General features: G+C 37.9%; 1 protein-coding gene across 4 annotated transcripts in view; it reads right to left on the reverse strand.

Moving 5' to 3' along the window:
- TMEM260 (transmembrane protein 260) overlaps positions 1-15419 on the reverse strand; it is a 72532-nt gene that overhangs the window by 45756 nt on the left and 11357 nt on the right. For all 4 annotated transcript variants that reach the window (XM_045810597.2, XM_045810596.2, XM_045810595.2 and 1 more), the window contains exons 4-5: positions 3209-3386; positions 1943-2056 (exon numbers count right to left, since the gene is read on the reverse strand). In XM_045810597.2, coding sequence (XP_045666553.2) covers positions 1943-2056; positions 3209-3386 — 292 coding nt within the window. The remainder of the gene's footprint in view (positions 1-1942; positions 2057-3208; positions 3387-15419) is intronic.

Raw genomic sequence — 15419 nt, forward strand, 5'->3', positions numbered from 1 at the left:
TTTTAAGACCTGAAACCATAAAACTCCTAAGAGAAAACATAAAAAACATACATACATACTATGGAGTATTATTCAGGCACAAAAAGAAGAAAATCCTGCCATTTGCAACAGGGATAAAACTTGAGAGTATTACACTAAATGAAATGAGTCATATAGAGAAAGACAAATCCTGTATGACCTTACCTACAGCGGGACCTAAAAAAAACTGAACTCACAGAAACAAAGTAGATGGATGATCGTTTGAGGCAGGGAGTAGGGAATGAGGGAAATGGGTGAAGGTGGTCAAAGTGTGCAAACTTTCAGTTATAATATGAATAAGTTCTGGGGAATGTAATGTCCAGTATGGGGACTATAGGACTGTACCATGTATTTGAAAGATGCTAAGAGAGTAGATCTTAAAAGTTCTCAACACACCCAACCGAAACTATGTGAGGTAAGAGACGTGTTAGCTAACTTCACTGTGGCAATCATTTTACAATATATCCAAACATCAAATCATCATGTTGTACACCTTAAATTTCCACAATGTACTATGTCAACTGTATGTCAATAAGCTGGGGGAAAAAAAAAGAGAGAGAAAGAAATGAAGACTGGATAAAAAAAAAAAGAAGCCTGGCCAAGATACCTGACAGCAGGATATTAATGCACCCATCTACGCATCCATCAATCCACAAGAAAAATATCTGGGTCTCTTCAGGTTTGTAATCCATAGAAAGGTCTTCACTGAATTATATTTTTTATGTCGTATCTCCATTTTTTAAAATCAAGGGTTTATAGAATAAAAAACCAGATAAAGAACCTTCTGTATATTCTATAAAACCACTGTTAGACACGACCTGTTATGCTGTTTAATATTCCTCATATAAGGTTGAACGTGACTGACTGAACAGAATTCAGCTCCAAGAAAAAGTTGATCTTTCCTGTCAATTGTTATTTCCGTTTTTTTAAACACATAAGAATTTTATAACCTCCATGCTATCCTTTTTGCTTTGTTGCCAGAAGCTAAAAACAAAATATGTTCAAGTACAGTAAATCCAATTACCTAAAGATTTGTTATAATTTCCCTATTTCTGTATAATAATTTTACTAGACATGTGTTTTCTAATATAATTCTGAGTATAGCAATAAATAATGAAATGATAAATAAATAAATGTAGCTTAGGTATAATTAACAAACAAACAAACAATCCAGTAAAATGACTCTAGTACTGGCTTTGTATTTAGATTGTTTTAACCTCTAGGAGGAAAACTGACAGAGTAAAGGGCTTCTATCTCTCCAAAACCTCATGTCTAACTCAGCTCCCTGCCTTCTTCAGTCCATCTCACAATGCCTTACACAGTATAGTAATTTTCTTACATTATTTTACACCGCCATTTAAATCAAGAATCAGTTTTCCTTTGAGGGAAAGGGAAAACTAAAGTAAATCATTTTTAATTCCAGACAGATCTGTTCTGAGAAAACGAGGTTGTTATTTACCAGAGATTTCATTACTTGGTTCACGATAGCGGCGATGAGGTCTGTTTTGTCGGGGGCTGAATCTCTAACACCTAGAGCGGCATGTAGCACAGCACAGGCCCGCAACAAACAGCTGGGTCAACGAATAAACTATTATTAATACACTATCCTTTGTTTCAGGACAGATAATAAAACAACCAAGGAAATTTGCTATTTTGTTTTAACTCCTTGTAGCCTATTATTATCAAGGTGCTTCTCAGAATCAGTAAGAGAATTATGAATCAGACCAGATGCCACTGCAATCAATACTGCATAATTTTTGTAAATCCTATTTTTTTTTCAGTCAATGTTGTTAGAGCCTCGGGTCATTTCTACTTTATATAAAACTAAAAAAAAAAAAAAAGAAAGTCCCATGTTTTATGCCACAAATGTTATATCGGGCCTTAATAAAATATGAATTTTCATTAAAAACACCAGAAAACCTACCTTCTCTTTTAAAAGTCGAAAGAGAATCCATGGTATTATGCACAAAACATACAGTACTATTGTATGCTGATTACATAAGCTAAGGCCACAGCAGAAAGCACCAATTTTAGCTATCTGAAAAAAAAAAATAAAATCTAAGTTAAAATTTACCTAAAACTCTTAAGTAAGCACAATAGCAAAAAGTTATTCTTTATATAAGAACCAAGCATTTGTACCATAGGTCAGGCTAACATCAACCCCTTAGACAACAGTCTTGCTTCCACAGACACTAATATTTAGCAATATTTTTTTATAATATTTTTTATCACATCATTGCAGTTTGACCTGAAATGACTGCCTTCAAAGTAAGTTTTAGAAATTCCGGTGTGATAACTAGGTAAGTCCTACCAGTAATAGGATATTGTGTAATTCTTATTAAAGTCTGTAACTAACACTCAGGCATTCTTTCCATTTTACCTTTTCTCCTATTAAATTAAATAAATAAAATAGAACACTTTTAATTTAAAAACCCGGTTATGGGTGCTGTTTTTGCTCTTTTTGAACTTTGGAATTTTCATAATCAGAAAAAAGTTTACTTTAGACAAAAAACGAACTCTAATAACAGCACACATCTGTTTATGGAAACCACTGATAAACCACGGTTTTCTTCTGTTCGGATATTCTTTAACAACAAAAGGCCGCCTTTACTAAGATGGTTTGTTACCTTCCAATGTGCAGACTGTAAGCTCTTAGAAGACAGGGTTCCTTCACATTCCAAATGATCTTGATATTATGTTTGCCTTATAATTCACTGTAACCTCTTCTGAACTACTTTGTTTATACGTGTGATACTCTTCTTTTAGTTAAAAAAAAAAGTACAAATATGGACTTTTTTTGCAATTGGAGAGTAAGTCAATGTACCATAATGGTATATAATTTAAGGTGGTGAGTCTAGAGCTTGGCATCTTACAATCACACATGCACACGCACAGTGGTGGAATCAACCAACAAGCCTATCTTTCCCATAGGACTCAGAGGGGATTTCAATCCTCTCATTCTCCAAAAAACTTCTGAACTCTGGGAGAAGAAAAAAAAAAAAAGGCCCATGTTTTATAAAGGCTATCATGGTTCACAGTACAAGAACTCAGAATATTTTCTCTCTCAACATGCCTAGATTACCTTGACAGTAATCAGGACAGATCAACAGCATCCAAAGTTAAAAAGAAATATAGCATCTGTCTAAAAATTAAAACAAAAAGTGATTTCACTTTGATCAAAATAGGTTACCTTTGATCTTTCTTTTGCAGTTGCTGCCTCCTCAAAATGTACAGTAAGAGCCATAAGCAGCCCCACAAACAGATTGTTTAAGCTAAAAACCTCTGCTGCAGTGGACCACTGCCATGTTAGACGGGAAAATGAAAACACCCCCGCAGCAAGGATTCCTCCAGCATGTGAGCCAGAAAGCCTGCAAATACAGATAACATGAAATCTTCTTTCCCAACAAAAAGAACCGACTTTCTTTTCCTTTTTATAAACTGTAGCAGCAGAAATGATGACAGTCACCCAGCACTATCCCAACACATTATATGGTTAATACATTACTTCGGATAATAATTTCCTCCAACAGATTTTAATTAGGCAGTCCATATATTATTAACAAACAAATGAACACACCCGCTCGGTCTCCTATGGACTGAATGAGGCTTAGTTCTCAGATGGAACCTCTAGGATTCAAGCCAGTTCGGAAAGCCTGAAGAGATAGTAGCTAAAGAGATAAAAAACCTGTGTCACTTTTCTTGCTCTATCCACAAATTAGAACGATGGTCTGGTTGAGATGGAAATATGTTGAATTGTAAGAATTAATGAAAGGGCAAAATACCTATTCAGGGACACTGACTCTCACTTCTTGTGGAATGCTTGGGCCTAGGACCACACCAAAGTTTATCTCCCAACATATGGCAAAAATATCCTTGTCACGATATTTGGTGATATCTTAAGATCTTGACAGCTAAGTTCTTAGTTTCTAGTGATTTCTTCTTCATACAAAGTTGAAGTTGAAAATGATGTATTTCTTTAAAGAGAGGGATGGGAATGTGAACTTCAATAACACAAGAAGAATCAAACGCCACACCTGGAAACAAATTTCTGGACCCCAGTGCCAACGAGAGCCAGACATTTCAAATCAATCAGGAATCCGCATCTCAATTCCAAGATTTGATTTGGAGACTAGTAATGTGGTAGACAGAGCATATCAAAGCAAGACAACTTCCTACTTCCCCATAAACCTAAAGTGATGAAAAAGCTACTACCAAATATCTCTAACAAGTGTTATGATTCAGCAAGCATTACCGTGTCTAATAGTTAATGATAATATATGGCCCTAAATCATCACTTTTAAACTAAACTGTATCGTTTTGGATAAAAACTTGTGGAGTCATTCCATGGCTTTTAATTAAGCGTCCCAGAAAAAAAAAAAAAGTTAAAATAACATTCTGATATCACCGAACTTGTTTTGGAGCACCTCTTTGCAATATACTTGTTTTCTTTCCCTTATAAAAATCAGTGTCCTATTTCTTTCATTCCCCCAGTGATCCTGATCCATCGCACTGAAGGCATTTCTTCCCTCTAAAGTACTTTCCAAATTCCTTTCAACTTGTATTCCTACCACCTTAGACTTAATTAAGCTTCCTAAGTGGTCTTCTGTTTTCCAAACTATTCTGCAATATAACATCACATTAAACTTCTTAAAACATACTCTTTATAACTACCTAGCCCCCCAATTTAAGGACTCTTCACTGCCTGTAGGAAACATTCTAAGTGAGTCAGGCTGGGATCGAAGCTCCCAATAAACGGCACCTAGCCACCAATCACCAACATTATTATCTCCACCAACCAGTTAGGCTCCTCAAAATTCCCTGATAAGACCTGCCTATTCCCAGCGCCATTACCTTTGCTCATGCTGTACCCATGAACCCAGTGTCTTCTTGGATTCCTCCTACTTATCAAACTCTACTCTTTCCTCCAATTTCTCTTCAGTTCGGTTTCTAAGTCATCTTGGAACACGTATAGCGTGTAGTTGCCTCTAATAATTACTTCGGCTTTGTTTCTGAAATGTACGCTGGAGTTAAACTTCATTTCTATTTCAAGTCCTTAGCCCCAAGCACAGAAAGGAAACTTCGTGAATGAGAGAATGAACTAATCTTAAAGAATGAGTAACATTTTTAAAGGAATTTCTACGTTTCGTCTGTCAATATTACTTTGGAAAGTCAGCACGAGATACGAGATTCCTTTCTCTACTTAAAACATAAATTAACTTCCTTAGAAAAATGGCTGATTCCAGGTCTGGGGTAGCTCAAGTACAAAATTAATCTGAAATATCTTGTGTCAGAAAGTAAAAAAGAGTTCAAAAGAGGACATGACAAAAGGACATGGAGCCAGCTTACAGGGGTCAAACCAGGGATAACTTCAACAGCAGTAATTCCAGTAATAGATTATAATGCAGTGAATAAATAATCTATGACTCTTATAATGCAATGAATAAATAATCTATGACTACAGTGATATGACTAAATAAATAGGGGAAGAGAAAGTCCACAGAAAGTCAACATAGAAGAAATTACAGAATTTGGCAGCCATTATCTTAATAATGGATACCAAGATCAGTGGGTAAAAGTTTTACAGAAATACCTACATAGTCTAAAGTGATCCCCCTGTAAACAGATTAATTACAGAGGGAAAAATGATAACTTACAGGGGCAAACCCGGCAGACACAATCTTAACGACATGATCAAAGTTAAAGCCCAGCAATGGGACAAACTTCATATACTTCCTGATCTGTTCCAATGAAAAGAACAGAGCAACATTTCTACAGAATTCTTGCCAAAATGTATTACCTGAACCTACACACTCAAATTGAAGAACATTCTACAAAATAACTGACCGATAGAGATCAAAGAAAATGTCAAGGTCTTGAAAGACAAAAATAAAAAGCAAAAGACCGTGCATCCATATGAAAGAGGCTAACGGGAAATGACAATAGAATAAAAGGCATGCTCTTGAATTTTCTTCTGCTAAATAGGATATTATTGGAACAACTGGCACAATCTGAATCACCTTCATAGATAACAATGTTGTATCAGTGACAACTTCCTGGCTTTCAGAACTGCACTGTGGATGTGTAAGACAATGTGCTTGTTTTTAAGAAACATACCTTGAAGCATTTAGGCTAAAAGGATAGCATCTATGCAGCTTACTCTTAAATGGTTAAAAACAAAACAATACACACATATTGTTTGTGGCCAATGATACCGAGCATCTTTTCAAGTGTTTATTGGCTATTTGTAGGTCTTCCTTGGAGAAGTTTATTCCGATCCATTGCCCATTTAAAAATTAGGTTGTCCTCTGTATTGTAGAGTTCTTCTCAACTTCCTTTTCATACATTCCTTTCCTGCTAAACACAGCCAGAGTCCACTGCTTGCACCCAAGAGCCCCGACTGAAACACACTGCCTTCCCTCTTTGTTATTCCTATTAAGGTTTCAAGGCAAATTGTGTGAGCAAATTCTGAAAATACATGCTGAAGAGGTCATAGCTTTGTGAAAAACAGAAGAGAGGGCAGTATGTCAAAGAACGGAAAGCTATGTGTGCATCCATATACAGAATATGTAGAATAGAAAACATTTTGGGGGCCTCATCATTTTACTGTTCGATTCGGGGGTTTTGTAGTGCTGTACATAAGCTAAGCTTGTATGAATTTCATTGATTTCAGCAGCCTTTACCAAACTGTGAATGCCCATTGAAACACACGTATTTTAACATACTGCCTTTAGGTTTGCTTTATGCTAAGATTCAGCATCAATTAACATTTACTGACCATGTAACATGTACCAACTAGTGGACTAAAAAACAGAGAAAAGGCAAAACATCTGTTGTGGGAAAACTCCACGAGTAGAGGAGGGACGCATACAAGGATATGTAGGTAGCAGTAACTGCTGAGCTGAGGCTGCAGAGCCCGTGGATACGGAGCGGCAGGATCTGTCAGCATGGCTGTGCAAGGTCTGAAGCAGCCGGAGCTGGCCTGGGAAAGCTGGAGAGTCAGGGTTAGCGGCTTTACTATGCAGGCAGGACAGAAGGACAAGAGGGAAGGGAGTTTGTAAGAAGCCATGGGGCCTAGATTGGACAGGGAAGGAAGCAAAGCAGAAGGGGTTGAGGAAGGTAATAAAAAGGATGAGCAAAGGGTTCTAGGTCTCAGTCAAATGGAAGATAAGCGCACAGGCATCAAGGTAATAAGTGAACTGAAAGCTGAAGTCATGCCAGGCAGTAGAAAGTGGGTTGGTAAAGGGACGTGGAATCATTAAAGGATGGAACAGGCCAGTTAAACAAGACTGGACTCTTGTTGAGGGCAGTCTATGATGGAAAAGAGTTTAATAAAGCCGTTTTCAAAATCATAAGATTTTCATTAAAGCTAAGTGTTTGTCCCAAAAGACAAGCAGTACAGCATACACTACTAAGTCTGCAGGGTGAGCGTTCTGTAGGAAGACAGGTGTGCGGCCCAGGGCCACGACACCATATGCAAGCTAACAAGGAGAGGGGAGGGCCCACATCAGCACACTGCGCACCGAGTCTGTGATGTGCTGACAAGCAAGGGATGTCAGCGGTGGTAGGTATGAGGACTTTCATTTTATTTTATTTTGAGAGAGAGACAAAGAGAGCACGAGCGGGGGGGAGGGGCAGAAGGAGAGGGAGAAGCAGACTCCCCGCTGAATGAGGAGCCTGATGTGGGGCTCAATCCCAAGACCCTGAGATCACAACCTGAGCCAAAGTCAGCTGCTTAACTGACTGAGCCACCCAGGCGCCCTAAGCCATGAGGACTTTCTGAAGATTCTGGAGGTCTTCAATTCATTCTCTGACTCTGTAGGTAGGCAGTCTCATTATATTGTGCAAGGCACATTACATTATCTGAGCTTGCTTCATTTCACCCTAACGAGACAGAGATAAATGACTAAAGAGCAGCTGAAGTCAAGGACGACTTCACCAAGACAGTTTAGGATCACAGCGCGGCTCAGTATTAGCTTCCTGCCGTCCACACCTGTAGACTCTATGCTCCATTCTCACCCTGGCATTCTATTGAAATAGCACCCAACTGGCATCTACCTGCCAAATACCGCAGGCTCTCAGGACCTCTCTGCTGGATTGATCCCAGCCCCAGGCGCACTCTACCGAGCTGAGCCGGGCTCCACATCCCTCAGGGGTTCCTTCAGTGGTTCTGGATCTTCCTTCCGTGTCTTCTCTGAACGGCTCCTGTTCCTCCATCATCTCCTTTAAAGCTGGTGCTGCCAAGATTTCATTCTCGCATAGTTCTTCTCACTCTTCCATACTCCACCTTGGTGGTCTTATCCGCTATCTTGATGTCAGTTGCCAACCACAGCTGAGGTAACCGAATCTCTCTCTAGCACTACCTCCCCCTTAGTCTCAAACGGACAGATCTCCAACTGACTGCTAGACCTCACCACAAAGCCACTCCAACTCTGTGTGTCCCACTGAACCTTAACATCAACACGTGCAAAATTAATTTCCCACCCTCTTTCCGAAATGATTCCTGTTCCCATATTCTGTCTTAGTGATTGTCATTATCTACCGAGTTTAGTCACCCAAGTTACGAAACCTAAGAGTCATTGTCAAAGCTCCTGGCCCCTCTCCCCGTCGAACATATCACATCTGGCCGATTTCACTTCACAAACATTTTAAAAACTCATCCTCCTCTCCATCCATATGGCCATTGCCCTACCTCAGCTGTTAGGCTCACACCAATTCAACAGCTTTGTCTGTGGTCAGCCTCCAGCCCTAAGCCCACTATTGCCACCAGAGTGAAGGATCTAAAACATATTCGATCTTGTATGTTTCTGCCTCCAACCCTATAATGACTCCTATTATAAAACATATTACAGGGTCGCCTGTGTGGCTCAGTCAGTTAAGCCTCTGACTCTTTGTTTCAGCTCAGGTCACAATCTTGAGGTTGTGAGATCGAGCCCTGTGCTTAGTGTGGAGTCTGCTTCACATTCTCTCTCCCTCTCCCTCCCCCTTACACACACACTCTCTCTCTCAAATAAATAAAATCTTAAAAAAAAAAAAAAGCATATTGCAAGCTCCTCATTACAACAGACAAGGCCTTTTATGATCTGGTCGCAGCCTATCCACAGCTTCATTTTTTGACCCATCTCATAGTTTGTGTTCCAGCAACACTAAATGAGCTGTAAGTTCCTGTACTTACAGCTGTTTCTCCTTCATCTCTGCGTTTTTTTGCAGTTAAGGAATGCTGTTTTGCCTTTATGTTGGTGACTCCCACTGACTGCTTCCAACTCAGCATAGACATACCTGACCACGCCGTTTTTTTTTTTAAAGATTTTATTTATTTATGAGAGAGAGAGCGAGAGCGAGAGGGAGAGCACTCATGCACATGACAGGGGGAGTGGGAGAGGGAGAAGCAGATTCCCCACTGAGCAGGGAGCCCTATGTGAGGCTCAATCCCAGGACTCTGGGATCACGATCTGAGCTGAAGATAGCTGGCTTAACCCACTGAGCCACTCGGCTGCTTAACCAACTGAGCCACTTGGGCACCCCATAAGAAGTTTTTCACTAAAGTATTTTCACTAAGACCAGGGTGTTTGCCCCTTTTCTAGAGTCTATTAAATGTATTAAATGGATACTGAATAACGGGTTTTTCTATATTTCTAAAACTTTGTAAATCTGAGGAATAGAAATTTTTAACTGTAACCTAATCTAAACTTGGAAAGGAAATCAGATTTAGGGAACTTAAAATCCTCTATGAATTACAAAGCCAAGAGAATTATTTTTGGATCATCGATACCACTGTATAGCCATTTCAGCATATTCGTGCATTTTAAAAATAAGTCCATCTCTCTTCACATATATATGTGTGTGTGTCCCTACAAAAGCCTTTTGTTTTTTGAAAACTAAATGTTTTTCCACGTATATATTTCAGACATACTGTATCTTTAGTTTTTAATGCTCTTCAAATTACAAAAGTTTCTAATTACCTCGACCTAAGTCCAAGTTTTCCAAATAATGCTTTACTATAGAGTTACGTATGCCATTATTTAGAATTTATTCTTTATTTTTTTAATTGCAAAAAAAATTGAAAGAAACGATGGCTCGGTATTGAGATAAATTTTGTTTAAGAACCATGTCCTTTCCTGTTGCTGTGCTTTACTATTTATAAAAGTCGTATCTTAGTAACAAATGAATTGAAGGAGAAATTAAAGGATTCATTTCAATTGTTATATTTTTATTACATTAATTTTTGTTAACTGATTTTTTTTAAATAAAGTGATGTCCATATGGATATATCTTACAGAAACTAAGGAATAATCATTTTTCCACCCCATACTTTTTTTTTTTTTTTTAAAGATTTGAGAGGGAGAAAAGAGAGCGTGCGGGGGAGGGGGCGGGGGAGAGAGAGAGTCTCAAGCAGACTCCTGGCTGAGTATGAAGCCCGAGAGCAGGGCTCGATCTTACCACGGAGGTCATGATCTGAGCCGAACCAAGAGCTGGAAGCTTTACCGACTTTGCCACCCAGGCACTCCTCCATCCCATGCTTTAATTCAAGTGTTTAAATATTCTTTTGGCTACAATGAAGCATGAGAGACTATGGACTCTGAGAAACAAACTACAGGCTTCAGAGGGGAGGGGGGTGGGGGAATGGGATAGGCCGGTGATGGGTAGTAAGGAGGCGTATTGCATGGTGCACTGGGTGTTATACGCAACTAATGAATCATCGAACTTTACATCAAAAACCAGGGATGTACTGTATGGTGACTAACATAATATAATAAAAAAATATTATTAAAAAATGAATAAATAAAATAAATATTCTTTTGGCAAGCATATAGAAATCATAAATTTAAAATAATTTTTATATTACTTTATTCCTTGTCAAAATAATAAATATTTCAAAGGAAATGAGAACATATAGGTCTACAGTTACTCATATTTTTTCACATACTGACGTGTAAATAAAGTCCCTTACATTTTCTCACATTTTTCTGAAATTTCAAACAAAATACTTCAGACTTTTCATCTTAAGTCTTACTGAGCCAAATATCAATAAACCACCCATATCAATAAGTCACTGCAAGTTTGAGATAGAAGACATTAAATGTGCAGAAGATTTACCCAAGTGATGCTGTAAAAATCACATGAATATGTCTGAGGGCAAATCTAATTTTTAAACTTGTTAGGCAAACAAGATGACTGAACAAACCCTTTTATAATTTGTTTATCTGTATCTTTAAAAAAGTCTTTTGGAGGGCACCTAGGTGGCTCAGTTGGTTAAGCATCTGACTTCGGCTCAGGTCAGAATCCCAGGGTCCTGGGATCGAGCCCCACATCAGGCTCCCCGCTCAGTGGGGAGTCTGCTTCTGCCTCTCCCTCAGCTCATGCTCTCTCTCTCTCTCAAATAAACAAATAAAATCTTTTTTTTAAAAGTATTTTTGTATGAATCCACAGAATACCTAGGGCCTCCAATGAATCCACTGTCTATTCTGATTGTTGGGGTCTTTGCTATCTTATGAGACTGGCCAAATATGATCCCTCTCAATGAAGGGTGTCCCAGAGCAAATGCTTAGACAAGTTAGTTGTAATCTCTTTTGGGAAATAATCCTAACCAGAACACATACTCCACAAAATTTTTTTTCCTGAAAAGGCTGTAATACATATTTATAATTTCGGGGGGGCGTGTGAGGGGAGGCAGTTAAATTACTAAGTAGAAGGAAACACTATTCATATGTCTTACTGAATGCAATACTGTTAAGTGATTGGTAGTCCAAATTTCTGGCTAAATAATCTTTCATTTAAAAACATATGGACAAAATGTCCAATCTGACATTATTCCTTAAGTATGAGTTTTAAATGAAATTGTTGTTCTGAGCCCACAAAATGAGCTGTTTGGGATCATCCATAAAGTCAGAGGTACAGATGGACTATAAATATAAGTAGCTCCAAAACAACTGTCATCTACCCGTAGACTCGGTCTGATGATTTTTTTTTCCAAATGAAAATGACATAATCAGAAACACCACTGTTTCCACCTGGCAATCAAAGAGTCCTACTTTTCATTTTCATTTTATTCTTTTGAATAAACATGCTTATTACTTTTTACAAAGCAACTAAGGAGTTAGGGAATTTAATTATCTACACTTAATGTGCTAAAGTGGCATCTTAAAATGAGCTCACTAAATTAAAAGATACATATTTTTCTACTGACACTGATGAAACTAATTCAACAAAAAAGAGAAGAGAAATTCAAATGGAGTTGTGAATAAAATAAGAGATCTTTTCACCAGAACTCAAGAATAAACTGCAAAATAGTCTCAACTATTTTCCATTTTAATTTAAGGAGAACTTCTGAGGAATTAGATACAGTATGAGAAAAAATGTTTTCCATTCTCAATTTGATTCTCATAAAGCCTCATAGAAGGAGATCAAAAAAGACATTTCTTCAGCTGAAGTACGTATGTTCAGAATCTAACCTGAATTATAGAAGACAGTATCTTATGAGGGCTACATGAAATGATCGCATACTTACAACACCATTACTGCAGTCATTTTAATAACACAACCACTAAGTTGTAAAAGATAGTTATATGTGAGTACTAACAGTCAAAATCGAGTTTTTACACTGCGAGAGAGGTATGCTGAATGTAAGGGCTCATGCTAATGGACTAAAGCAACGACACAGATGATTCATAACATCAAATAATCTAAACGTTACTGAAGTATATTTTATGTAAATAAACATGTTTTCATGTGACACGTAAAACATATTTTCCAGTGTATTTACAGTAAATAAATTTTCCTAATTGCTTTGGGCTTGGGGTAACACTAACATCACGGAGTTCACGTTCTAGTAAAGCACAGCGGTTAGTCAATGAAGAAAGATACACCTAGAGTATGATAGACAGTATGGGAAGGGTAATCAAGTATTTAAAACCTCACCCAGATAATGCAAATAACAAAAACTCTCCACCGAGCTAAGAAATATGGGGTAAGGATTAAGATCACCCTAATGAGTGTGAATCTCAGAAATTCTATGGTTACTACATAACTGCCTTGTTTTTGGTCCACAAAATCCATGAAAGCTAGATAAGATTCCTAGGAAAGGTAGTGATTGTGCAGGAGTTTTCTCACTGATGGAATACTCCTCATCTGTTGACACAATGGATAAATCAGGAGGTTACAATTCACACCACTGACACAGGTTTGCTATTGATGATAAGGTATATTTTTCTTTCCACTACGTGGTATTTGATTTTCATGTGTAGTCACATGTTTGTCTAACCCTCAATCAAAAGGCAAATAACAGAAACCTGAAATTCTTTCAGAACACACATTTGACGTGCCTCATAAAATTCATGAATGTATTTGTCTTCAGTGTTACTTGCATGCAAAGGACCCAACATGGAGGGTACACCACCCTCCCTCTACACTGAAACTGCTGCTTGAAGGCAGTAGGATCGAGTAGGCAGGCCACAATGCAGCCTCTGAGACTGACTGTTAAATAAATTACTATTAGCGTCAACTCATATTGACGACTAAAAAAATGTGATGGATTATAGGGAAGAAGTAAGGTAAAGCGGGACACAATCAACAGCAAATCTACCACCCCCATCCGCCCGAGTTCTTATCTTTCTGGGTCTTGTTCATGAAAATACATAAATGTTACCTTTTAGCTCAATCACACAATCAACACCCATATATTTATGTCCTCTATGTACCTGGAAATCAAACTGGGAAGCAGCTACTGCCGAGCCCCTCTTCCCATGACGGTTCACTCGACCCAGGGGCAGCGAATACACACTGAGCATCTAATATGTTCCAGATACTCTGTGGGCAAACTATAGCCAGTGGCCCTTTAAAAAACAGTAGAACCTAAACCTTCCTGTTCATTTTAAAGCTTGGACCTAATTAACATAAGTCAATCATTTAGGGCATGGTATATTAAAGTTACATTGTGGAAGCCGCCACCACTGCACCTAAAAAAACGTAAAACTTCTACCTTTAATAAACTTGCGCATAATCCCTTTTCCCACGTTTTATAAAAATTTACTTTCACTCCGGATAAAATCCTCTCAAGGTTTGTTCTATTTCCCAAGATTCAGTCAAAAGGAAAACTGGTTCTAGCCTGAATTTTCAGCTACATAAATACCAACTATCAGTACACTAAAAGGTAAAGTACGAGGTATTATTCCTGATTTTAAACCACTAAATAACACTGGGAGAAAAACTGTAGTCTTCAAAAAAAAAAAAATACAACTGACGTGGAGGGAGTAAGATTATGAATAGCTTCCGAAAATAAGATATAATCACACAATTCCCATTAAAATTCAGATTTATGCATTAACCAATAAATAATGAAGTTACTCAAGATTTAGAACAATTCCTTTTACTACACTTCATCAACTTCTACCTAATTATCTAAAAGAAAACACACCGGGCTTCCCAGGAATCACCATCATACACTTGACTTTTTACGAAGTTCTCATGGTATGCCAAATGGCTTGCACAACGGGAGGCAGATCTTCTGAAAGCATAGCCTGGTTTAAAATAAGACTCCCAAATTACAAACTTTCATATTTTGTTCAAAATGTTTAAAAACACAGAAGACCTCAAATTACCTCGTTACTCAAGCTTGATGGTGTTATTTTGTATTCAGCAGCAAACCTGAATGGTTCAAGTGTATATTCCAGCATATTGTTCTCAAAGGCCCTGGCCATGGCTTGTCATCACGCTAAGTCCCTTTTCACTCAAAACTTAGAAGATGCTGCATACTTTTTAAAACATTAAGATACTAAACATATGGGAGGTAAACTTAAAAGATCCAAATAACTAAGATCAGCAGAATGTGGGTATGAAACTGTTTTCCTCAGCAACACTAACCAACTCAATAAACAACAGAGATTTAATATTAAGTAGTCTTATCATGCAAAGTTATGAAGCACGTCTTAATACTTCAATTCCTTAAGACCACTTTCTGTTTTCATGGCTTTGAAAAGTAGCAAATCTATGTGAGTTACGATCTAGAATTTTATTTGTAATTTTAAGAAATATATGCATTTATTATTATAGCCGTAATGACTGATGACTAGTTCCAGTAGCAAAATCTCGGCAGGAAACAGATTTAGCAATTTGAATGTTTTATAAGTTTTTGTAATTGAGGAAACTTTCCATAATCTGACATTTGTTAAAACCACTTATTAGAAATTATGCAGCACAGTAGCTGTGGAAATATGAGCTAGCTTCACAATTATAAAGTCAGCCTATGTAGCCCTTTCCTATTGTATATAGTGGCATAAACCCCACAGCGGCCTATCAGCTAACTGGCAGGCAGGGGGCTGCTCTATTCAAAGTGAGAGATACAAGCTGCAGGGCAAAAACCTGGCAGCTCCCATCTGACCCCACAATCCCCTACTGGTGACAGCTCC

The sequence above is a fragment of the Ursus americanus genome, chromosome 26, assembly GCF_024610735.1.
Source record: "Ursus americanus isolate L20-20 chromosome 26, mUrsAme1.1.p, whole genome shotgun sequence".
Lineage (NCBI taxonomy): Eukaryota > Metazoa > Chordata > Mammalia > Carnivora > Ursidae > Ursus > Ursus americanus.